The sequence below is a fragment of the Branchiostoma belcheri genome, unplaced genomic scaffold (genome assembly GCF_001625305.1).
Source record: "Branchiostoma belcheri isolate BF01 breed outbred unplaced genomic scaffold, Haploidv18h27 scaffold28, whole genome shotgun sequence".
NCBI classification, from domain to species: domain Eukaryota; kingdom Metazoa; phylum Chordata; class Leptocardii; order Amphioxiformes; family Branchiostomatidae; genus Branchiostoma; species Branchiostoma belcheri.
Window position 1 is genome coordinate 359,649 of NW_017803887.1, and position 23,747 is coordinate 383,395.

General features: G+C 41.9%; 1 protein-coding gene across 1 annotated transcript; it reads right to left on the reverse strand.

The window, feature by feature from the left end:
• Positions 1-47: 47 nt before the first annotated feature.
• LOC109472515 (protein RRP5 homolog) lies at positions 48-23,353 on the reverse strand. The gene is made up of 26 exons (XM_019772297.1): positions 23,246-23,353; positions 19,634-19,792; positions 18,970-19,140; positions 18,296-18,457; positions 17,767-17,890; positions 17,114-17,223; positions 16,505-16,681; positions 15,653-15,859; positions 15,307-15,374; positions 15,108-15,164; positions 14,737-14,797; positions 13,964-14,110; positions 13,287-13,467; positions 12,656-12,789; positions 12,155-12,202; positions 11,745-11,939; positions 11,068-11,211; positions 10,589-10,811; positions 8,167-10,148; positions 7,524-7,679; positions 4,179-4,247; positions 3,446-3,630; positions 2,783-2,951; positions 1,673-1,826; positions 1,042-1,207; positions 48-409 (listed from the first exon to the last, which is right to left on the reverse strand). Exons 1-26 carry the CDS (start codon positions 23,351-23,353, stop codon positions 235-237), a joined length of 5,532 nt encoding a protein of 1,843 aa, XP_019627856.1. The 3' UTR covers positions 48-234.
• Positions 23,354-23,747: the final 394 nt, after the last annotated feature.

Genomic DNA, 23,747 nt, shown 5'->3' on the forward strand with positions numbered 1-23,747 from the left:
CATGGTCTGTGGGAGCTTTTATGTGCTATATTTTCTGATTTCATTAGACAACATAGCCGGCCTGGTTGAATTACCCCCGTTAGAACTGGGCTAATCAGAAAACAGCAGAAGACCACCAAACCCCCAGTTCTACTGTATAAGCCTGCTACGGAGGCTATGAATATTCTGTTGATCAACAAGCTCCATAAAAAGTTGACGACAGTGTGATGCCAGCTTTATCTGCCATTTAGTGTCTCACGTTGTTGCCACATCTCCAGCTTTTGTCTCCACGTACTCGATGGCTTTGCGTTTGACGGCAGAAACGGTGTCCTCGTCTCCATATTTCTTCTCAAACTCCAGGTACCTCTTGAAGAAACCCTTCATGTTCTTAGTGCTGAGGTTCAGGGCGGTAACTCGGTCAAAGGCAAGCCTAGAGAACAGAAATCAATCAATCAATCAATCAACCAATCAATTAACCAATCAATCACCTGATGATTTTATCAATCAATCAATCAATAAAACAGACATGAATACAAGGGCATATACAGTTATGTAGCAATGTAGTTGGAGTTTGTATTAATTTTGTAGTTGAAATTTTGGGCTAGTGCTTTAACAAATCTGTTTTGATACTGAGAACTTTTATTAGGAAATGGGCAACTTTGAATGATAGGGTTGATCCTTCTCACAAAAGGAAGGAGCCCTAATATCATCAATGAGTGTGGTGGGATGAGCTCTTAACATATACTCAACTCAGTGGCTTTCCTCAAGCAAGGGATCTCATCCCATCCAAGAGGATGTCCCTAATTGAAGTTAGGTACTCATTTTCTCCCGAGTCTAGTAAGAAAACTGATGCAAAGTGCCTTTCCCAATGGCACAAGACCAGGACCTACCAGGGATTCGAACCCAGAACCTTTAGTTCGTACCTGACTTGGTCCAGATCTCCAGTCTTGATCAGCATCTCCAGGTAGACAGACCAGACGTTCACCTATCGGGGATAGTTGCTCAGGATGTTCTCAAACTTAACTCTGACTGGGATTTGAACCCAGAACCTTTAGTTCCTACCTGACTTGGTCCAGATCTCCAGTCTTGATCAGCATCTCCAGGTAGACTGACCAGACGTTCACCTGTCGGGGATAGTTACTCAGGATGTTCTCAAACATGGTTCTCCCCCTCTCCACGTCACCAAGCTTAAACTCCATCACAGCAAACCGGGAAATCACCTCCAGATCTGGGGGGAGAAGATCCAGTACTTTTTCAATTTGTCTTAATCTGTGGCAAAGAGCTTAACTGCTATACACATGTATCTGTCCTTAGTCAGGACTTGAAATAGTGATCCAACTTATATAATACAATACAGTTTTTTTAAACTTGCAAGAGGACACTTATAGTTTCAAGGTTGATGTTGGGAAACCGATTGTACATCGTTTCACCACTCAAGTGTCAGTATACGGAACTAGAAAAGATCATGTAACCCGTAGCCTTTTGATCTCGCGTCCATACCCTAGCTACTCAACTATTCCTTCAATTTATCAAATCCTGCATTAAATCCTGCTGTTATTGTTGTTCTTGTTTGTCTGTCATTCTCGACGAAATCACACCAGTTTCTGTGTGTCTGGCTGTCCAGTCACCAGTCTTTAAAGGCTTGGCCACATCAAATCAACCTCCCCTAACCCTACAACAGAGACACACTCACGATCCCTGTTGTCTAGACTCTTGAGGCTCCTCTGCATGAGGATGTGTGCCGCGTCCGCTCGCTTCTTCTCCATAAGAAACCGCCCGTAGCTGATCCACACCTCCTTGTTGCCACGAAAACGCTTCACCATGGCGACGTACAGCTGGTCCGCTTCCTGTACAAAACAAGGAAAAATTCTCTTAATAGTTGTTGACTGAACAAGACTATTTCTTGAGAGGGGTGAAGGAAGCCATTTACATCAGGGCCCATCACCCTACATTGAACCGCGACGGGGGCCGACATCGTCTACCAGATACCTTTGACCCAGTGTTGACATCACACTTCTAAGAAGCCACGTGACAAGCTTCACTGGGTCAGTCTACTGAGGAAGACCAGAGTGAAAGGTCGAAAGCTCTAGGTGAGAGAATTTTTTGTGTTGGACCAAAAGTTTTAACTTTAAACATGTAATTACCAACACAGATGAACTTTCATGATAGCTGTTGATTGAAATGATATGAATAAAAAAATATTTGAAATGGTCATCAAACTGTTCCCTAGCTTTATTCACCTTTCCAGCCTACAAAAACTTGCATTGCTACAGTATTAACACCTCCCAATTCATACATCTCGCATAAAATCAGGTATCTTATACTTCAATGCACACAGAAAAGAAATCAAACCCATAGAAACAAATACAGGACAGACAGTACTCATTTTCACTTGAGTTAAGTGAGGAAAGTCCTGTAAAGTGCCTTTCCCAAGGACACAAGTTCAGTGGTATGTCAGGACTCGAAGCCGGGACCCCAGGACTTGCCTGTTTTGTAGATGGTGAGTGCATCATTGTGTTGAAATGACTTTCTCTACATGTGTACCAACACTGGAATGAACCGGGGCTTACTCCAAGTTTTCGGCTGACTCCTTCAACCTTGTTCGCAGAATGGACCCGTCTTGGAATGCTCCAAGAGTAGATTTTCCAATAGTAGACAGGTCCATTCCATGAACAAGGTTGAAGGAGTCAGCCGAAAATTTGGGATAAGTCCCAATTCATTCCTGGACCAGTGTTGGCAGAGAAAGTTTAGTCTTTATTTCATAATGACTAATGTACCAACACAGATGAACTTTTATGCTTGCCTCTGTTTTGTCCGTGCGTTTGTAGATGTTGACGAGTTGTTTGTAGATGGTGAGTGCGTCGTTGTGCTGCAGTGCTCGCTGGAACACGGCCATGAGGGACTCCTCGGTACCGTACATGTTCTCCAGGTTCATCAGAGCCACCCACACATTCAGCTTCTCCTTCTCTTCCCTGAAATGTAACAGTTTATTCATAAAAACCAGCCTCGCAGCCTGTACAAAAACATGCTGAATAACACAAATTTAATTGGTTGTTTCTCGGATTTGTCCTGTCCATTTTTTTCTGATTTGCAAAAAAAAGAAGTTTTTTTTGTTCTAAATCAACTGCAAAATGCTCAATGAAAGACATATTTTGGCCCCAATGGTTGAAGAAAGTCCTTTTCTTCCTAGTTGTTTAAGTTTTTCAATGTAACAATGCAATTTTGTTTCATTAAAAGTTCAAAATCTATTGTTTTAATCATAAACCAGCCTGGTATGTTCCCTTCATGGCTCATATTGTAACATTTCCGGCTATCATGGGGTGCCTTGGCCTGTTTTTTTTTTTTTTTTTTGGCCCTGTCGCTTCATATTTTTTCTGAAAAAAATTGGTGTGGCCTAAAATAGGTTTGGATACCAGGCTACAATTATTTTTAGTCATCCAAAGCATACACATCTCCTGGTGCCCACCTGAATGAGATGGTTTTGAGAGCGCGCTCTGCGACGGTGCGGGCCTTGTCAATGTCGGTGGAGTGGAGGTGGAAGGCCATGTAGCGCAGCCAGAGGATGGAGCTGTCCGGAGAACTCAGCACCAGACGGTCAAAATCATCCGCAGACTGGGGAGCACGGTCCTCGTCCAGTAGGGCCAACTCTGCCTGGGGGTCCACAACAATAATGTTTAGATTATCATGAAAGTTCATCTGTGTTGGTAGTAATCATAGTAAAACGTTAAACTTTATTCCAACACACAGTTTACAGAGATCAAATTTTCAGTGATCACTGTTGCCTTCATCTGGATAATTAATGACCAATCACTTCACAACGTGATCTCGCAAGATCTCTGTAAACTGTGTGTTGGAATAAAGTTTGACGTTTTACTATTATAATTTATAATGTTTAAAGTTAAACGGTCAGACGTTTCAGGTATCATCCACTAGCTTTCGTCAGTGACTGAGAGACCAGAGTTTGTGCTTATAAACCTGCATTTGCCATTTCCCCTCTGGTTTTGTATTACCTGGATGTCTAACCTTCAACATAATTTTGAATGTATCATGCTTAGACCATTTTTACTTGTCTTTAGCAGCAATATTGGCACTCATTTTCAAGGTACAATCTAGTACAAAATAATGTACAAAATGACTAATAAATTATTTTGTGCCTAATACCAGCTCGGAAAAGAAAAAGATGAAATGTCTTGTCTTACCTTGTACAACTTCTTATCATTGGCCTTTCTCTCTTCCTCCCTTTCCTTTTTGGACTTCTTCTTTGGAGGCTGTGGAAGAAACAAAGTTTAAGACAAACAGGCTTTTTGATGGCAAAAATTACATGGCTGCTTAGCCTACATCAATCTTTCTCTTCAGATATATCTCTTTGAATAAAAGTACACTTCTCAAAGTTCTAAAAACAATGAAAAACATTCTACACCCAGAATGAGTGTACATAATGTAAGTGTAACACTTAACATGTACAATCATGTATTCACCTTTCTGTGAGCCAAAGGTAAAAAAAACTGCTAAGTGTCGAAGGCATGATGTATCTGTATCTGTCACTCTATTGACCTAATCTCTCTATACATGTACACCCTTGCCCCAAGTTCAAAATGGTGGACAAAACCACCAGTCTTAAGTTTCAGAGGCTTTTATCGTTTACGGTGTAGAAATACATGACATTGTGTACTAGAACATGAACTATTGCAAAGGAACCTCCCCCCAGCAAGCAACTATTAAAATGTTAACAATATGTTGAGTTTCAGATGTCTTTAGTGACCTTCTTCCTTGCCCCAACCCAGAGCTGCAAACAAAACCACCAGTCTACGTTCCAGACGCTTTTGTGGGAGATGGCATTGAAGTTGAACTACATTGGTAATGTCAACAAGCGTATCATACAACATTCCCTTGTGAGACGGCAGTGGCGCAGTTGGAAAAGTTGCCTGTAGGCTACAGATTCTTGTGCACGAAGATTCTTTAAAAAAAAAGAAGCCATGAACAAGAAAGCAGTGCTTGTGACCCTGGCAGTCCTGGTGCCTCTGCTGCAGGCTTCAGGGGAGGTGACTGATGGAAAGTCTGGGAACGGCCCTGTCAACATTAACATCAACCTGCCTGGCCATGGGTTTAACCTGGGAGGAGGGGCCACGTCAGCTACCAGTCAGGTAGGTGCTACATTGTACATGTATGTACATGTCGGTCTGTTTCCTGTCCTTTCACTGTTTTTTATGGAAAATTTTCTTCAAAAATAGACTAAGAGTAAGAGCAGTATTTGCATTCCAGGAGGCCCTTCTTGCTGAGTTGCAGGGCCAGGTGATGGAACTGAAACTCATCACCATACCCAACTTGCAGAAGCAGAACGCTGACTTACAGGAGCAGCTCAGTAATGTGACCACTGAGTTCTGGCTCCATAAGAAAGGTAAATCTTTCACATTAATACAATACCGTACAATATAAATTAACAGCTAAACCTAAATTAAAGTGCATCAGTGCAAACTATAAAATTATTACCCCGGTAGTATAGCTTGCAAGTTTTAGAATTAGAGCTAAAAAAGTGCACTGTACAATAATCACATACACCTTATTTTTTCTGCAGGGGGGGGGGACTTAATTTGGCAATAGATGGGAAAGGAGGTTTTCTAAGAGTTTAGGTTACTAATAGGCTAAGGTTTACTAATATTAATTAGTAATACAATGGAACTGCATATTCACACAGTGCTAAGGTTTACTAATATTAATTAGTAATACAATGGAACTGCATATTCACACAGTGCCTCTGAAAAGAAAATCTCTGAGACTTCCGGCTATTTTTAAGGCTTACTGTAGTCATGTAGCATGAAGTACTCTGTATTTTCTATCCTCTCTATGCTCTGCAGCCTGCTGGTGTGTCCCAGTGGTTATGTACAGTTCCTGGACAGGTGCTTCAAATGGCATGATGTGAAGAACTACACTGACGCCAAGTCTAAAGACAAGGCAACTAACATGATGATGATGATGACTGGTTTATTCGCATAAACACATAAACAAACAGGCTAAAAGTCTGTGGCAGCCAAAAAGGTACAGAAATCATAATTATGAACATAAATTCAGGTCCGAGTCAAAAGGTCAGACTGGAAACATCATTCAAACACAATTGTAGTTATTTAGCATGAAGTATTTTCTTATCCTCTACCCTGCAGCCTGCTGTAACAAGACACTGGTGTGTCCCAGTGGCTATGTACAGTTCCTGGACAGGTGCTACAAATGGCATGACGACGTTGGGAAGAACTACACTAATGCCAAGTCTGCCTGCCAGGCTGTGGGCGGGCACCTGGCTATGCCTAAAGACAAGCCAACAAACGACTTCCTGGTCAAACAAATGAGCACTAAGAATGTCCCTGGCTTCTGGATTGGACTGACAGACCTGGTGACAGAGGGAACCTTTGTGTGGGAGGATGGGACACCACTCAGCTGGTCCAACTGGGGACAATGGCATCATTCAGCTCAGGACCCCAACGATGACTGTGTTGGACTGGCAATGATCCCCGGACACCAAGGCCAGTGGGCTACTGGTTTTTGCTCCACGGAGGCTACATATATGTGTGAAGTGAGTGCCACTGTTTCCCCTTAGACAAGTACAAAGTCACAAGCCATGGCAAGTACTGACTTTGAAGTTCTTGAAGTTCTTTGAAGTTAATAAAAAAAGAAACTTAATACATGTAATTGTGTTGACGAGTCAGTTTGAAGACATGAGTCTATGTTTTATTGTCACAGTGATAAGTGTGTTTGTTAACTTTGTAAACCATCACAAGGCATACAAAGTTACATACTTTTGTATATCCAAGTTCTTGTTTAATTTTGAAGAAAACAAAATTTAATGTTTTATTGTGACAATTGAAGATGTTTGTTTCTATAAAATGGCCCGTAAACTTACTAGTACCTCTAGGCAAACAAAATGTACGTGAGTTGAAAGCCCAGTAAAATTGTGACCCTATTCATTTGTGATGTGACATTTTATGATGATTATGACTTGTGTGATTTCTTTCATTGGAGAAGCATTACCCATACATGTAGATTAGAATAAAAAAGCTACTCTTCCTGAATTTCATTCATGAAAAAGCATGTACATAATCATACATGACGTGTACAATGTATACTACACGGTGTAACTGTTAAAACCCTGTATGATACAGCTACATTGTACATGTAGTTGTCACACGAGCAGCAAATCCTGTATTGGACATTAACGTAGTCTAGGTATGACACAAATACACATGTACATGTGGTACTAGTATATGATTACAATATACCCATAACATGGCTTGCAACTACATGTAAAGAACATCATACTACAAAAGAAAGTACAATGTACATGTAATACTATGTATCAAGTTTATCTTTGGGAGGTACAGTATGTGTATGTTTTTGTTTTACTTTTGAAGTGTGAACAGTTTATAATTCATCTAACTGTGTCTTGTAACATGCTGGGCCCCCTCGGAAAACAGCTATAATTAAAGGCTGAATGGGGCCACCCAGCTGTCCTGAGATTAAATAAAGAAACAAATAAAATGTATAAATTGGTGTACCTGTGAGATTTCTGTGTCAGGGTCATCCTCGTCCTCACTCTCACTGTCCTTTACGGCGACCTTGGACACCTCCAGCTCCTCTCCCCAGCTGAACCCACTGGTCAAGGTCAAATGTGGTTTCTTCGAAGAAGAAGGTCGTTGTTCTTCAGAACTCTGCTTGGAATATAAAAAAAGGAACAATATTGTGTTAATACATAATATGATACATGTATAATCTATGCTCAGAGATTTGATAAGGTTGACAAGAATACATTCAAGAATACATTTTGTGCTAACAAAAAACATATAATGATTGTGCTTTTTGTTGTGTCTACATTTTGTATTTGACCAGTAGAACTGTCTTTCAGCATAACAAAAATTTACAGACATAATTTCCACTGAATGACACAGAAAAAGTGGAATCTTTCATCTTTCACTGTTCCAGAAAAAAGTGAAACCAAACATACAAGTTACTTGCAAGAATTTAGCGCCAGCATTTACACTGTACACCTAACGTATACCCAACTGAAAGCTATCTACAGATAGTATGAACATGTAGATTTTACACTGTCTAATCATGTATGATTAAAGTTTGTATAGAACTTGAAATCACAAAACAACAATACTAAGTACTTTTATAATTACATGTGTACAGTAACCCTACCTTGACTGGAACTGACTCTTCTTCTTCATCTGTTGACTTCATCACAGCAATTTCTACCCCGCTGTCGTCTTCCTCCGAATCTCTCTCCACCTTTCTCTTCTTCTTCCTTCCCTTCTCTTCTTTCTCCTTCCCTCTCTCCTTCCTCTTCTTGTCCTTCTGGTCCTTGGAAGCCCTGAGCGGGTAACCGCAGGTGTTTGGGAGAGGGTCTGGTGCGCCTGTGTCCTTTTCCAACAAAGATAGCTCCAGATGGGACGATTCGTACGACACTTCAAGAACCTTAGCCGTGAGGAGCTTACCGACGGGAAAATGCTTCTTCAGCTCTTGTTGGTTTCTTACGAAGTAAGACGTGGCGTGCTTGTACTGCACTCGACCCTTCACCTTGTGGGAGAGCGCAGCGAAGACGCCGTACTTGTTGAAGTCTTCGACGTAACCGCGTACGATGTCACCCTCTACGATGTCTTCCACCGTCTCGTAGTCTGGGTCTTTGACATTCCGCGCCTTTCCACCGATCTTGGACAGTCGTAGCGACACCCGTACATGCCGTTTGCTGCTGCATTCGAGCACACAACACTTCAGGAACTGGTTTACCTTGAAGGTGCCCATTGGGTGGGAAGAGTAAGAGTCAGACAGGTCGGTTAAGTCTGCGTAGCCCTTGCACCCAAAAGGAAGGCTCACAACCAATCTACCGGGCACCTTTTTAGCCACCTGTGCATTGACTACCAAACCTGGGGAGAGCTTGCTGGCTTTGCTGAGTCTAGAGAGGTGCAATGTTGAGCTCTCTTTATCGATACTAGTGATGGTGCCAAGGTATCCACACTTGGACTTGAACACTGCGGAGGGATTCTCCAAGTCCTCCACCTTGTCTGAGAGGCTGAGCAGGTCTATCTTTCCCTGCACACCTGGGGAAATGGAGACTTCCAGGTGCGAGTCTTGGAAAGACTCGACATAGAACATCACCCTCTGGTCCTCCTTGTACGCGTCGGTCCTTTCCTTTTCATTGGGCAGTGAGAACTTCTCAAAGTCCTTGTCAGCTTTTACGACGCTTTCTCTTAAAGACACGTCGTAGACAACTTCCTCAAACCCAGGGCGACTGAAGGGAAGTGACTTAAGATTTTTCACCTTCTTGCAATTGTGAGAGATACCGATGACACGCCCGCTAACCACCGAACCCGGCTGGAACTTGGCCATGGGTGCCTCGCCCTCCCTCACATCGTCCTTGACCTCTGATATGTGAACTATGCCCTCTTGCTTGTGACCTGGACCCTTGATCTTGACCTCTAAATGATCTCGAGCTTTTGCCGTCACTACGACATTCACAGCTGCTCCAATCTCGATTTTCTTGGCTTGATTCTGTCCCTCTTCTTCACAAGCCTGAGCTCCGTCCTGGCCGTCACTCTCCTCTCTTTTTCTCTTCCTGTTCTTCTTTTCTTCTCTCGCCCTCTCTGCCCTAGGTTCCTCCCTACCATCCTTCCTTCCTTCTGTCTTCTTCCCGGCAGGCACTGCTATGACCCCGCCGCCCTGCATAACTTTCACAACCCTAATCTTACACTTCTCTCCAATCTGAGAGTCTCCCATGCCCACGTTGCTCCCGCGGTTCGGGTGCCATTTTCTTGTCACATACGCCAACCCTTCTTCCCCGTCAAATGCTACCAGCAGATACTTTGCTTTAGCATCAAGAACCGTGCAAGCAAGCTCTCCGCCTTTCTTCATCTTTCCTTTATTCTTCTTTTTCCCCTTTTCTCCAGCGTGTTCCAGTAGGTCAGACCGTAGGGACACCTCTGCAATGTTGTTAGGGATGTCTACATGTAGTATGCATACTCGGGTGGTGTCCCCTACGTTCAGATCAGTCCCTTCACAGTGGGTCTTGCTGGCCACTGCTGTCAGGTCCTGTAGGTCAGGTATGCTGAGGACCATCCCGGCTTCCTGAACGTTTGTCACTGTTGCAGACAGAACCTTGCCGAGCTGGCTGCTTAGGTCTGAACCTACAAGAAAAGGTGAACACCAGGTAAAAATGTGAATGCACTGTAAATGTTACAGTGTGATGCTATTGTTTGATAATCTCATGTTATACTATAAATTGTGTAATACTTTTTTTGTTAATGTAACTAAACATAAGTACTGTAACAGTAACTCTGTATGAACTTTATTGCTTTGCAATTGTACAAGGTACAGTGTATGGCAACAACTATCAAAACACAATTCTACAAGACAGGTCTCTCTTACATTGAGGAACTACAAAACATTCTTGATAACAGTATATGAGTTACATGTACATTTATACATGATATCATCATGTATGGGTGACTTGGTCTTGCTTTTGGAATGAAGTACAAAGAAACAAAGAAATTGACAGGCCCAATAGAAGACTTCATTTAAGGGAGTGAAGTACACTGTACATGTACATATAGCAAAGGTCACTGACCTTGTGTAGCTTTGAGTTGCTGCACTGCCTTGTCCCTTTCAGACAGAAGGCTCGCCAGTGTCTCTACTGCAGTACCGCCTTCAGCTGGCAGGGGGCACTCCGAGGGCTTCAGACTGACCAGAAAACGCTGCTTCTCACTATCAACTTCTGTCACCTTGGCAACGACGGACTGCCCCTCCTCGAACAGACTGGTGCAGTCTTCTATGAACCTGTCAGACACAGCCTGGAAACACAGAAAGTCAAAACATCAAAAACACATAACTTTCTAAAAAGAGTATGTGAGTAGTAACATATTCGAGCTAGCAGTACATTTTGTATATCCAATGTAAGAAGACTTTACCTAATGTAAAAATGGTGTCTAAACTAGACGATACGTTACTAGACTAAGTACTCGAGCAACTGGATATGATTATGGAAACGGTCAGATGTTTCAGCTGATGAAAGATAGTGGATACTAGCTGAAACGTCTGTTTACTTACAGCCTTTGGAGCCAGCCCCACCCATCCACCAGGGAACTCCACAAACACACCGAACGACCGGACTGTCCTGACCCACCCACACAACACACGGTCTGTCTGCAGGTCTGCAAACCTCTCAACAACCTGCCCCGAGGTTACCGCAGCCTTCAGGGAAGGTTTTAGAGTCAACATCTGGTGAAACGTGTTAAGGACAGACTGGGCATTTCTTTATACTATCATGAAAGACATGTTCATCTGTTTTGGTATGTTCAAAGTTTTAACATAGTTTTAGCTCTAGTTTTAAAAAAAGTGTGATCCAACACAATGAAATTCTCTCACCTAGAGCTTTCGACCAGTCACTCTGGTCTTCCTCAGTAGACTGACCCAGTGAAGCTTGTCACCTGGCTTCTTTGAAGTGTCAAAAAGGGTTGATGTCACACTTCAAAGAAGCCACTTGACAATCCTCACTGGGTCAGTCTACTGAGGAAGACCAGAGTGACTGGTCGAAAGATCTAGGTGGGAGAACTTTATTGTGTTGGATCAAAAGTAGGGGACCTTCCCGGTGTGAGTGGTTCAAACCTTACAGTCTGGTCTCAGGTTTGACATATTGAAGAGGTGATAGTCACCTGTTATGTCAATCCTTCCACAAAATGTGGTAAACCTTCATAAAAAAAAACTTAAGATAAAGTCAAGGATACAGCGCCCGTAGCCCTGCTACAGCAGTACATGGCCCCCTGTATGACATCACCAGCGCTGTACCTGCTCAGTACCAGGGGACAGTTCTCCTGGTGGTCTGACAGGTGCATCATGGGAAGGAATCCCGGCGTGCCTGACCCCTGAACCTTGACCCCCAGGCTGTCAGGTTTGACCTCTGTGACTTCGACATCCACCATCTAATAAAAATAACAGATCAGTCAAGCATATGGAATTGAAAAATATTTAAGAATTGAGAAATTATCAATAAAAACAAAATGTGGAATAAAGAAAATTCAAATAAGTAAGGTGCGTCTCCTCCTAAAAACAGTGGCTAGGTTGCTGGTGATATTCCATACTTTTAGATGAAAAATGATATCAACTAGTTGATTGATAAAGAGAAATTTGAACAGACCTTGCCAACTTCAAAGTCAGGTGCAACAGCAGTACCCGAATTCTCTGGCTGCACATTGGAAAGAAGGCGAGAGAACAGTTAAAATCCTTTCATGAACACTTTGGGCATGTTAGAATATTGAGTGCAGTGATTACCAGTACTGGAAATACAGGTATGCCAGCTTACATTAAATTTTACTGTTGATAACTTTCATATACAAATCAAATATTATGTCACAGTAAATTATGAAATGTGTGACAGATAGAAACCCCGGGTCCCAGGCCGGGGTTCGAACCCACAACCAAACCCGGGCACCAGTCCACATGCCGACGCTCTAACCACTTGGCCGAAAAGGTCTAGGCCCATCAGCCAGGTCAGTTGGTAGCGCCTATAAACCCCCCACTGTTACAAATATTTGCATAATGATTTATGTTTTTGCAGTGAACCCATTACACCAAAAATGTTGCACTAAGGTAAGTCTGAGAAAAGTCGGAGAAAATTCTGACTGAAAAGAGACTTCACCTTGAGAGACAGCCTGAGTTTCTCCTGTGCAGGGTTACAGGTCATGACCCGACACTTGACCACCTGACCCCTGTAGAACAGCTTACGGGGATCCTCCACGGACTCTTGGGACATCTCTCTCTTGGGTAGAAGACCTGATCATGAAGGGAATCAAGAACACTGTCTTAAGATGGCACAGCTAGACTTTAGGGAAACATAGAAATTCATCTTCAAGTGTTAAGAAGATGATAAATGAAGATGTTTCCCACTATGAACCACATGGACTGCTCTTTATGTATGGCAACATGTAACACTATATAGTTGCTATTGCTAACATTTATGCACACACAAACATACATTCACCAAGCATACACGCACACACACAGATACAGAGAGAGGGGGGGCACAAACACATACATATACAGAACAGACACACACAAAGAAGCCAAAAACAATGCTTTCCCTCAATATAAGGGGAAAAAAAGGAAAATGCTTGAATACCTTTGACATTGTTGTAGAACATGACAATACAGCCATACTCCAGGATGGTCAGTAAAAAATCTGTGTGCCCACGCACAAACATACACATACAATGTACAAACTCAAAGTATATAGTTGAGGTAAAGAAAAACAAGACAAACCCTTGAATTACCTTTGACATTGTTGTAGAACATGACAATACAGCCATACTCCAGGATGGCCAGTATGAATCCGTGTGCCCACATGCCGGGTTTGGCGGCCTGATAGCTGGCCAGGATGGGCAGTTTGGAGGACAGGAGGGTCTTCTTGTGAGTCAGGGCCAACTGTCGTCTTTCTAATGCCACGTTCAGAACCTGGGAAAAAAATTCGCCTGAGTTTCTCCTGTGCAGGGTTACAGGACATGATCCGACACATTGGGTGCACAGTAATTAGTCTTTAAATTGGATATCACATGTACATACATGTATACATGTACACATGTATGAGTTAGACTAAGTCTTCAGGAAGCTTTAAACAGATCATGCAATTAAATGTGCAAAGATCGAGTGTAACAAGTCATTTGGTGTGATATAGCAAGCTGTGGCCACGCCGCGTGCCTGCGAAGCTGGTGTGTTACACTGCAGGGCAGTTATACCGGCTATACAGATACAGATATACTGGCTAACGGATACAGATACACTGCAAGGCAGTTATACTGGCTACCAGATACACTGTACAGGTATAACTAGTGGTATAAGGACATTGTACAAGTCAAGTATAATGTACGGTAAGATAACCCTCTTTACTCTTTTTACCAGTAAATGATTACTTAAACCTTGCAAGCTTTGAAAACGACACCAATTCACACACCCTGCACTTGATGTTGTCTCCCTCGTTGAATTTCTTGGCAGGGTTTTTCAGTATGATGTCTGCGAGGTGGATACTGGAGACCACTCCTCGGACATAGTTAGACAGGGAGACGGCTATCCCGCTGGACAGGACTGATGTTATTTTACCCTGGGGAAGAAAATTTATTAACCAAAACAGTTGCTACATAAAATAGCCCCAAAAATAGTAAGATGGCAAGGTATTTCCAATGTATAGGACAAGTAACATGGAAACTATTTAACACTATTCTATGTAGGATACAGAAGTTTTCTTTTACACAACCAAGATTTCACCCTACACTGTAAGCAGAACTCCAGTCAGTAGCTCTGAGAATGATGTCTGATAGACACCGAAATGTCAGCACTTAGGTGAAAAATCTTGGTTGTGTAAAAGAAAACTTCTGTATCCTACATAAAATAGACAGGTAAGTGTAGAATAGTTTCCATGTCACTCATCCTAAACATTGGAAATACCATCTTTAAGTTTGTTCCTATACAGTGCATAAAACCCCATTTGTGCTCTGTAAATATCTTCTTTAGGTCAGAACAATAATTAGTTCTTTAATGAAGAAAAAGGACATTCAACCTGTACAAGTAGCAATGAGCGGTAGTGGCATCCACTCATGTCCTGAAGGTCCATGTAACATGTAACTGCAGAAGTTACCCAAAATGTCAGCCTGGTACAAAAATGTTGTCAAAATTTTGTGACAAGAAGCCTGTGTTTGTTTTGATGTGTTTAAACCCCATCCTACTCACCTCCACAATTTGCCCAGGTTTGAGATCTTGTAGACACAGGAAAGGTTGTTCTATAACACTCCTGGGGAGAGATATACATGTACACATGTAACAGTCAGGACTTTTCATGTGGTCTTCTAGCAAAACGTCTTCCTCAGAGTTTCTTTATATAAATTACAATGATTATCATATTATAATAAACATAAAAGAATCAATGCTACAGAATACAGTATCTTAATGAAAAGGCAACAAACTAACAAAAATGGCAGAATCAATTAAATGGCAGGAAAGGCTGGCTAGAACACTGCCATTTGAAAGCAATTCCCATCAAATGAGCAAAGTGCTATTGAATAATTAATAAATGTGTAATAAAAAATATTATTGTTACTAACTTTTTCAGCGACACGATAGTCTGGCCATCCAGTGGACTGCAGCTGATCACTCTGCAACTGGAAACATGAAACACATGGATATTAGAACATTATAAAAAAACATTAAGATGGCAGAGTTCACCCCCTTACCCACACTGCTTTGTGCTTCTGTGCCTGGAAAATTGTGTCAGATGACAACTGTAAAATTCTGACTGCATACCTGTGTTGTGTGCCTGGCTTGAAGGTGGTTTCTATGTTTTCTACAGGTTGGTCAGACAGTTGAGATACCTGTGAGAAAATGAAAAAAAAACATGTACAATTACATTTGTACTGTTTACCTTTGCATATGGTCTGCTCTGTTAGTTCGTACTCAAACACATTCATATATAAGGTGACAGGACTCTAAATCCCTCCTGCTATAAAATTGCAACATTATGTAACCCAACACCAGTTACCATGGTGAGTTGACCAGGTTAGAGGTCAGTTTTTGGAACAGAAGCAGAAGAAACAGAACAAAAACAATATGTTTTCCTTCAGTAAACATAATAAAAATGTACAGTACTCACGGCTGCGAATCCTGCTGTTTCATCACCCAGTTTCAGGGTGACTCCAATACCCGACCACACATGGACGACAGGCACCTTCTTGTAGATAGTCCCTATGGTAGGAAACTCCTGTATATCTACCATTGTCCTGCCATCCCAGAGTCGAGACTGGAAACTCAGGGCCACTCTCTTGGTAGTAGGGTGGATGTACAGTATACATGCCTTCACCTGTGTGTGTTGTCAGGGAAAGAACAGAGACAAAAGTTGTTGTGCTATTTTCTAACATCCTATCATTCCAAAGTTGAGAATTCAAACTAAGAACAACTGTTTTGGTAGTAGAGTGGATGTACACTGAGTATACATGCCTTCACCTGTGTGTGTGTTGTTAGGGAAAGAACAAAGACAAAAGTTGTTGTTTATTTTGTAACATCCTGTTGTTCTAGAGTTGAGAATCCTAGAAAGAGTAACTGTCTTAGTAGACATAAATGCTGGAATTGTAGCTTGATTTTGGTTGAATGACTGCTAAATTTGTTGTCTCCATTTTTCCTATCTTGGTTTACTAGTACATGTATGTGTATCCAAATTATAGTCTGTGCAATTAATATATTCTCACCCTCCTACTACTATCCTAGCCTCTGTAGCAGGCTTATAGAACTGGGGGTTTGGTGGTCTTTTCGGCTGTTTTCTGATTAGCCCAGTTCTAATGGGGGTAATCCAACCAGGCCGGCTATGTTGTCTATATGCAATCAGAAAATAGCACATAAAAGACCCTGAAGACCCCCCAAACCCCCAGTTTTTGGCATGCTATGGAAGCTACTACTATCCTTCTATGTCAAGTTCTAAGTAAAAACTATAACTGGTATTGTGACCCACCCTTTGTCCCTTCCTGTACTGTTCGGACCGTTTTGTCGGGACGTGCACACGAGAGACGCTCCCCGTGAAGCCCAGAAACTCCGCCAGTACACCGTGGTTCTGTACTGACGTCACGGTCGTCTCCACAAGTGTGCCGGCGGTCAGGGTATCCAGGGTCAGGTCCTGGTCAGCTTTGGCCTGGGAGAGGAAAGAAAAAACTAGAAAGGTAACATTTGCAAAGCAAATGCATAATGTTTACCTTCACATATGGTCTGCTCTGTTAATTCTTACTCAAACATATTCATATATATGGTGACAGGAGTCTAAATCCCTATTGCAAATTGCAACATGATGTAACCCAACACCAGCTTTACCATGGTGACAGATGTCTGCATCAGGTCATTGACCTTATTTGTTTGGAGAAGAAGAAGAAGAAACAGAGAAAAAACAAAATACTTGCAATGGTTGAAAACACTGGATTACAAACATTGCTAGACCCAGGACTTTTCTGGGGACTACGACAAATCCATTTAAAGATTCCTGACAGATACCTAAAAGAATTGATAAAATGTCTAGAGGTAAGGAAGGAATTGAAATATCTCTCATATTTGAGTTTGTTTCCTTACTCACCACAGCTTTCTGCAGCAGTGTAGGTGAGATGCTGAGATTGACCGACCGTCCTCCGCTCACTACACTTCTCACCAGGCACAGCACAGGCTGACCCGGCCGCATCGGGTCATCTGAGGGTCAAGGGGCAGAGGTTAGAGGTCACTGACTATGGACTGTGGTCAGAGGTATTTTGCAAACATATTGAAGCACACCTTAAGCACCTTAAAGTTGAAGCGTTTTGGTAAGACATTAGTGAATAACAGTTGTGTTACATGTACATAACAAAGTCTTGTACACCCATTGCATAGTACAGAATGGAATCCGATGCAGACTTCAAAGCCCAAATTGTTTCGGCTTTAAGAAATGAAAAATTATTGGTCGCATGATGTCTTCGTAACCTCTGTAGCAGGCTTATAGAACTGGGGGTTTGGTGGTCTTCGGCTGTTTTCTGATTAGCCCAGTTCTAAACGGGGGTAATTCAACCAGGCCGGCTATGTTGTCTATATGCAATCAGAAAATAGCACATAAAAGCTCCCAAAGACCATGAAGACCCCCAAAACCCCCCAGTTTTTAGAATGCTATCGAGGCTAATGTCTTTGATAGTCTTGAAAAATAAGTATAACAAGAGAGCAACAATGACGTTTCACACCTCTGAATCTTAAGAAGATACATACCCATCTGTCTGTTCTGAAGATACTCCTGGGTTTCTGCTCTATTTAAGAACGCCCTCGTGCCCTTGACCCCAAGGTCAACAGTATACCCATGATCCTCTATGCTTGCCACACACCCAGATAACACCTGAAACATACATAAACAGATGAGCAAATCATCTTTAACTTATTCACATCATAAGACCAAAAACATATTTATGAAAAAAAAACATGTCTGAATTGACAAGACACAATGACACGAAATCTAGTGACAATTTCAGTTGACAAACATGAAAATTGTGAAGGAATACCGTATTTACTCTAATAAGAGACAAACTTTTTTGGACATTTCCACTCTCAAATAGATGCCTGAGCCAAAGCCAAAATAGGGGTTCGCGCTTTATTCACGTTTTCCCTCGAGAAAAATCACACGCTATGGTAGCATCAGAACAGCAATAAATTATCAGCCTTGCGATGAAGCCCAAATCGGGGGTGCGTCCTTTATTTGGGGTGCGTTCTTTATTAGAAGAAATACAGTAGAATCGACCCCTACCATCCCAGGTTTGAGTGTTGTCCCCTGTAGTCCCTGGTTCACATCCCGAGGGTTGAGAGACAGGAGAATCCGAGGGTGACCGGACTTAGACCTGGCCACTTCAGCGATGACACAGCGCACTACCATGCCTGGCTGGTACAGCTTTGGGAGGGTCGGGAGGTCCTGTAATGCAACATAGTCAAGTTTCTGTGAATTTTTTAAAATGTGTATTAAGATTTAAGTAAAGCCAGGGAAAGACTAATCTAAAAGGAGATTTTTATGGGGCAAACTGCCTGGCGATTTTGACACTATCTAAAAACAAATCGTATGTAGATATTCTCATGATTTTTAAACATCTGCTTGCAATTGGAGATTACAGAAAGAATGATCGATCCACATACTTCTTTGAGAGGTGGGAACTAAAATTCTGCATTTTTACCACCAAAGGGTGGGTAGTAACAAACAAACCAAACAGTACTACTGAACAGAGGGACAAGGGTGCAGCAATTGGCGAGCTCCCTCTTATAAATTACCAATTTGCCAATTGCATGAACCTCAAATCACATCGTCAAAAACATCTGAATAATGGAGATTCACTCCCTCATCATGTGGTGCTCCCTCATACGGTTTATCGTCTAACATTATCTAACATTATCGTCTAACATCACTTTTCTAGAAATAACCCTGTACTGTACCTCATCTGTGTGATCACTCCCCTCTGCGTATTCCTGCAGGATCTGAGTCAGCGTGTCTGAAATCCGGGAGATCTGCACGAAGCCGATCAGTCCGTCGGGCAGACTCAAAGTGAGATCACAGTCACTAACCTCCTTCACACACCCCAGCACAGGCATTCCTGTCACCAGTTTCTGTAACATAGACGATGTACACATTGGATAAAGGGAGCTTACATGTACTGTACCAGCACGTCGGCAGAACGTACTGCGGCTGCGCGAAACCCCAATTTTCCACGGTTTTTATTGGATTTTTGGTCCATGTTGTATCAGAATTTTTCCTCTTGCAGATGATATATTTTCTGACACAATATTTGTAAACTACAGATGGGATGTTAACCTTGTACGATGTTAATGCAAGTAACTGTATCTGTATAGCTGGTATAATCGCCCTTCGGCATAACACACCAGCTTCGCAGGCACGCGGCGTGGCAGCAGCTGGCTACATTTTACCAAACGACTTGTTACACCCAACCTTATAGTGTATGACCTTATATGAGATGTGCTATGCACAATACATTACAGGTTTCATGCTTACTGTACCTGGATCGGAAATCTATTGTTACCACACAAGTCCAAGTGACTATACTTCAGAATTCAGATATACAATATGGATAAGAATACCTACTTTGTAACTAAGGACCTGTACACTGGTGACCAGGTTTGGAAGGCTGCCTTCTTCCTCCTCTCCAGCCTCAGAGGTTGATTCTCGTTTTGTCTTTTCTGCCGACTTTTCTGCTTTCTTCTTTCTCTGCTTCTTACCCTTCTTCTTCTCATCAGGACGAGGCTGTAACACACGAAAGAAAAGTTAAACATTTTTTTTTAATGGAACTGACTTATTATGGTATTTATTTTTGTCATCTGTTTCTATAATTTTTCATTCACCACCACCTGCCACACCAGCTGCACCTCCTTTCCCAGAACGTGATGTGCCGCCAGGCACTTTGTCCTGTATTACAATGTATGTACATGATTGTAGATGATGGTTCTCACCATGCGCATTTCCATGGCAAGGCATGTTTTGTTAATGTTTCAACTTGTCCACAGAGCAGCACATACTTAGTAGTAGGAATGTGATTATTTGTTTATTTGTTTATTACTCCGTGAAGGAGGTCAGGACCTCCGGACGGAGTGTTGTAATCGGCTGATTTTTCATGTTCGCAGTCAAAACGCTGGGTTCTCTTTGTGTAATCGGCACGCAATTTTATACGCCGTCTGCGGGCATGCCCGTGTTGATGCACGAATGTGTATTTTTGCCGTTGCTGCTTTCGCGGTCAATGTAATATCGCAGACGCACCCCTACAATTACGAGGCGAATTGGAATGGTCCAGAAAAACGCGTTGTTTGGAATAGCAGTGGGGTTCAAAAAAGTTCATGCAGATACGGGGTGGTTTTTATAAGTGGTTCCAGATGTTTTTGCCCATGGTTAAGAGATGCCAAGTTTTTTGGAAGATGTTCGCAGCCAAAACGCATTCTTCCGTACGTCGCATTTCTGTGTAATTTCGCATGTGGTGTTGCATTATGTCCGGGATGATGCACGTCTTTTTATTTTTACCGTAGCTGTTTTGATATTGGAGTAAATGCTTATTTTCGAAACATCCCCATTTCTTTGAAATGGTTTCGTCCGTTTATGCAACTGTTACTGCGCTAATGACGACCAGTCGCGCTGTCCTGATACACCGCGAATGTGCGAGTGTTCCCTGTAGACAGTCCCGGGAGTCATTTTTTTGCACATTCCAGGAGCCAAACCAAAATACGTTCATGAACCGAGTCCAAAAAACCGAAACGTGAAAATCGGATGATCGGACCTGATGTACATTTCTCTTTCTATAGATTGTACACACAATACACACATCTTTAGATAATCTGGCCATGGCAGGTTAAAAAAAAAGTAACCCTGAATCATACTAGATTAGCGTAAATGCATGTTAATGCGTTCAAAACAAGAAAAAAATTGTTTCCGGGTATTAATCTCTTGAATCACGGCGCTGAATATTGACGCAAAAATATTTCGGGCATCGCGCGCCCTTCCCGCGTCACTTGTAGGCATCTCGCATCTCTGATTGGTTGTTGCGTCTTAAGATGACTGAGCCGACGCGCGTTTAAACAATTTTTCTTTGTTCGATTTATCACACTTCACAGAGAATTGTCGCCAATGGCTACTTCTTTTTGTTGCAATATATAATACTTCACGGAGAATTGTCGCCTATGGCTTCTTGTTTGTTTATTTAAATTTTTCACAAAGTGAAAGGGAGGGCAAAACAGGTGCGAAGCACCTTTGCTAGTTGCCCTCCCACATACAAAAACAACAAGAATGTACATTACACAGTCAACAATCTATAATACAAGTAGGGCACAAAATATCATATAAACACTAGAAAGGCCAATATTTGCTTTGGAGCAAATACAGCGATGGGTTCACCACATTTTACCACATGGCAGGGAAAGAATGAGAAACACAAGGGAAAACAATGATTTACATTGATATAACTATAATATGAAGTAAAATACAACTAAACCAACAGTTGGATAGCTATTCCCTACTTTATTGGTTAGGATTTTTAATTGCATAATGCAAACTGTTGATTTTCAAAATAAAAAAAAACGTGCATGCCCCGCATTCCAATGCTGGAGCAGGAAAGCTTGAAATACCTACCAAAACACTTGAATACAGACATTCTGTCAGTATGGAAATGCTCTGTGCAGGTGTTAATCAAGTTAAATCCCAACAGCCAATCAGCAAGAAATGCTCTGTGCAGGTGGAAATGCTCTGTGCAGGTGTTAATCAAGTTAAATCCCAACAGCCAATCAGCAAGAAGTATAGAGGAAAGCTGCATGCCTATTGGTTGATGCCCTGCATTCCATTGTGATGACTCATGCCCAAACGTGGTAAACAAGGCACACTAACACAGTAATACATTTGCTATAACACAGCCAAAAAACTCAAATAAAACCATTCTAAAAGCCTGTATCAAATAATTTAAAAAACGCCTAGGGGTATTTGCCCACTGTACCCCCATACCAAATTTCAGGACCTTGGGCCCTAAAATGAAGAAGCTGAATCCATTTAAAAAATGGCAGGAGAAGAAGGAGGAGAAGAAGAAGAAACATCAGAAAAAGCAATATGGGTTCACCACCACTTCGTGGTGTGGTGAACCCATAATAATCAAGGTAACAACAATGAATGGAAGAGATAACCATATCGGAACGATATCTAGTGAGGTCTTGAGGCAATACAAGAGCTACATCCACACGAAGTGGTCCAGGTACATGGCAGATCAAGACTGTATTGAGTGTTGAATCTGTTGTAGGCTACTTTTGCCAGTTTATGTTTAAATGCTATGATATCAGACTGATGAGCGGCTCGCACACCAGTACCACGGAGGTCAGAACCTAACTTATTCCAGATAGTTACAAGTCTGGGAATGTAGGAGTGACTGAACGCTGACGTCTTAGATCTGACAGGTGTAAGCATGTACGACCTAAGACTCCTCGTGGGTCTGGTGGGAAGTGTGATATATTTCTCTATGATTGCTCTTGATTTGACAAATAACATTATATCGCATACCTCACGCCTATTATGTGCAGTTCAAATAATAAATCAGCAACTTGCGCTATAAGCCTACTCTCATCTGCCAAATAAACATACGGGTACGTTTATTTTTTTGGGCCCAAACATCCACCCAGTACGTTCTTATTTTGCACAGTACGTTTATTAATTTTTTGAAAACCAGTAATTTTTTTCAACTTCGTGTGAAAAAATTGACAAATCATCAACGTGAAGACGTTTATAAACGCATATTGTAGCGAGAAACTTGTCATTTTCGGGCCGGTTTTTGCAATCACCGCGTGCATAAATTTGTCTGAATGTTCTATTGTCATGGGTGGTGCTTATCAAAATACGAAATTTTTTTTGTCTATTTAAATTCCTAATTGCAAATAACAGTAAAAGATTTGTGCATATATCAGTAAGGGTGCATTTTAGTACAAGAGACACAGGTTACCCGTCAATTTTGGTAATTTTCCGGGGGGTACGTTTATTCCGGGGGTATGTTTATTTGATTTTGAAGATTTGTCCGGGGGGTACGTTTATTCCGGGGGGTATGTTTATTCGGCAGATGAGAGTACCTGGGTTCATAATAACATTTGGGTCCAGTAAAAGATCTACATTGTTGTGCCTTCATCTTTGACTTTCTACACACACAGTTCAAAATGTAAACTGACTTATCATGGTTCCTACCATGAAGAGGTTGTCCTGAGCTGGTCCATCCCTCCTGTTCTGCCTGGTCCTGTCAGCCGAGTCTGTCTTCTGGACCGTCCCACCTCGAGGGAAGGAGTCCTCCTCCATCTTATGTAACTAACCTCTCACCAACTTGTTTCTATGTGGGGTTAAGATTTTAAAAGTTAGTTTAAGTCTTACTTCACGTACAGTCAGCTGGTACATATATAATTTTTGCAAGCAGAGCATTTGGCTCAGAACCAAGAGGTCCCGGGTTCGATTCCTGCCCCAAGTCACCAACTTTGTGCTCTTGGGAAAGGCACTTTACACGACTTTCTTCACTTGGCTCAGGTAAAAATGAGTATGCCAGAATGATCATTATCATGATCGAGGGCATTAAAGGAAAACCAAACCAAACCACATACTACATAGTACATTGTAGTAGTAATTTGAAGTTGGACCATTCTGAGGAAAAAAACGACACTACCTGAGTTCTTTCCACCCGAAAGTGAATATCTTACTT

Coding starts and splice junctions, on each gene's coding strand:
- LOC109472515 (XM_019772297.1), bottom strand. CDS start 23,353: ATGGAGGAGGACTCCTTCCCTCGAGGTGGGACGGTCCAGAAGACAGAC. Junction 14,111..14,736: donor AACCTGGGCAAATTGTGGAG/GTGAGTAGGATG, acceptor TTTCTTCCCCAG/GGTAAAATAACATCAGTCCT. Junction 11,212..11,744: donor GTAGCAGGGCTACGGGCGCT/GTATCCTTGACT, acceptor CCTTCCCTGAAG/GCTGCGGTAACCTCGGGGCA.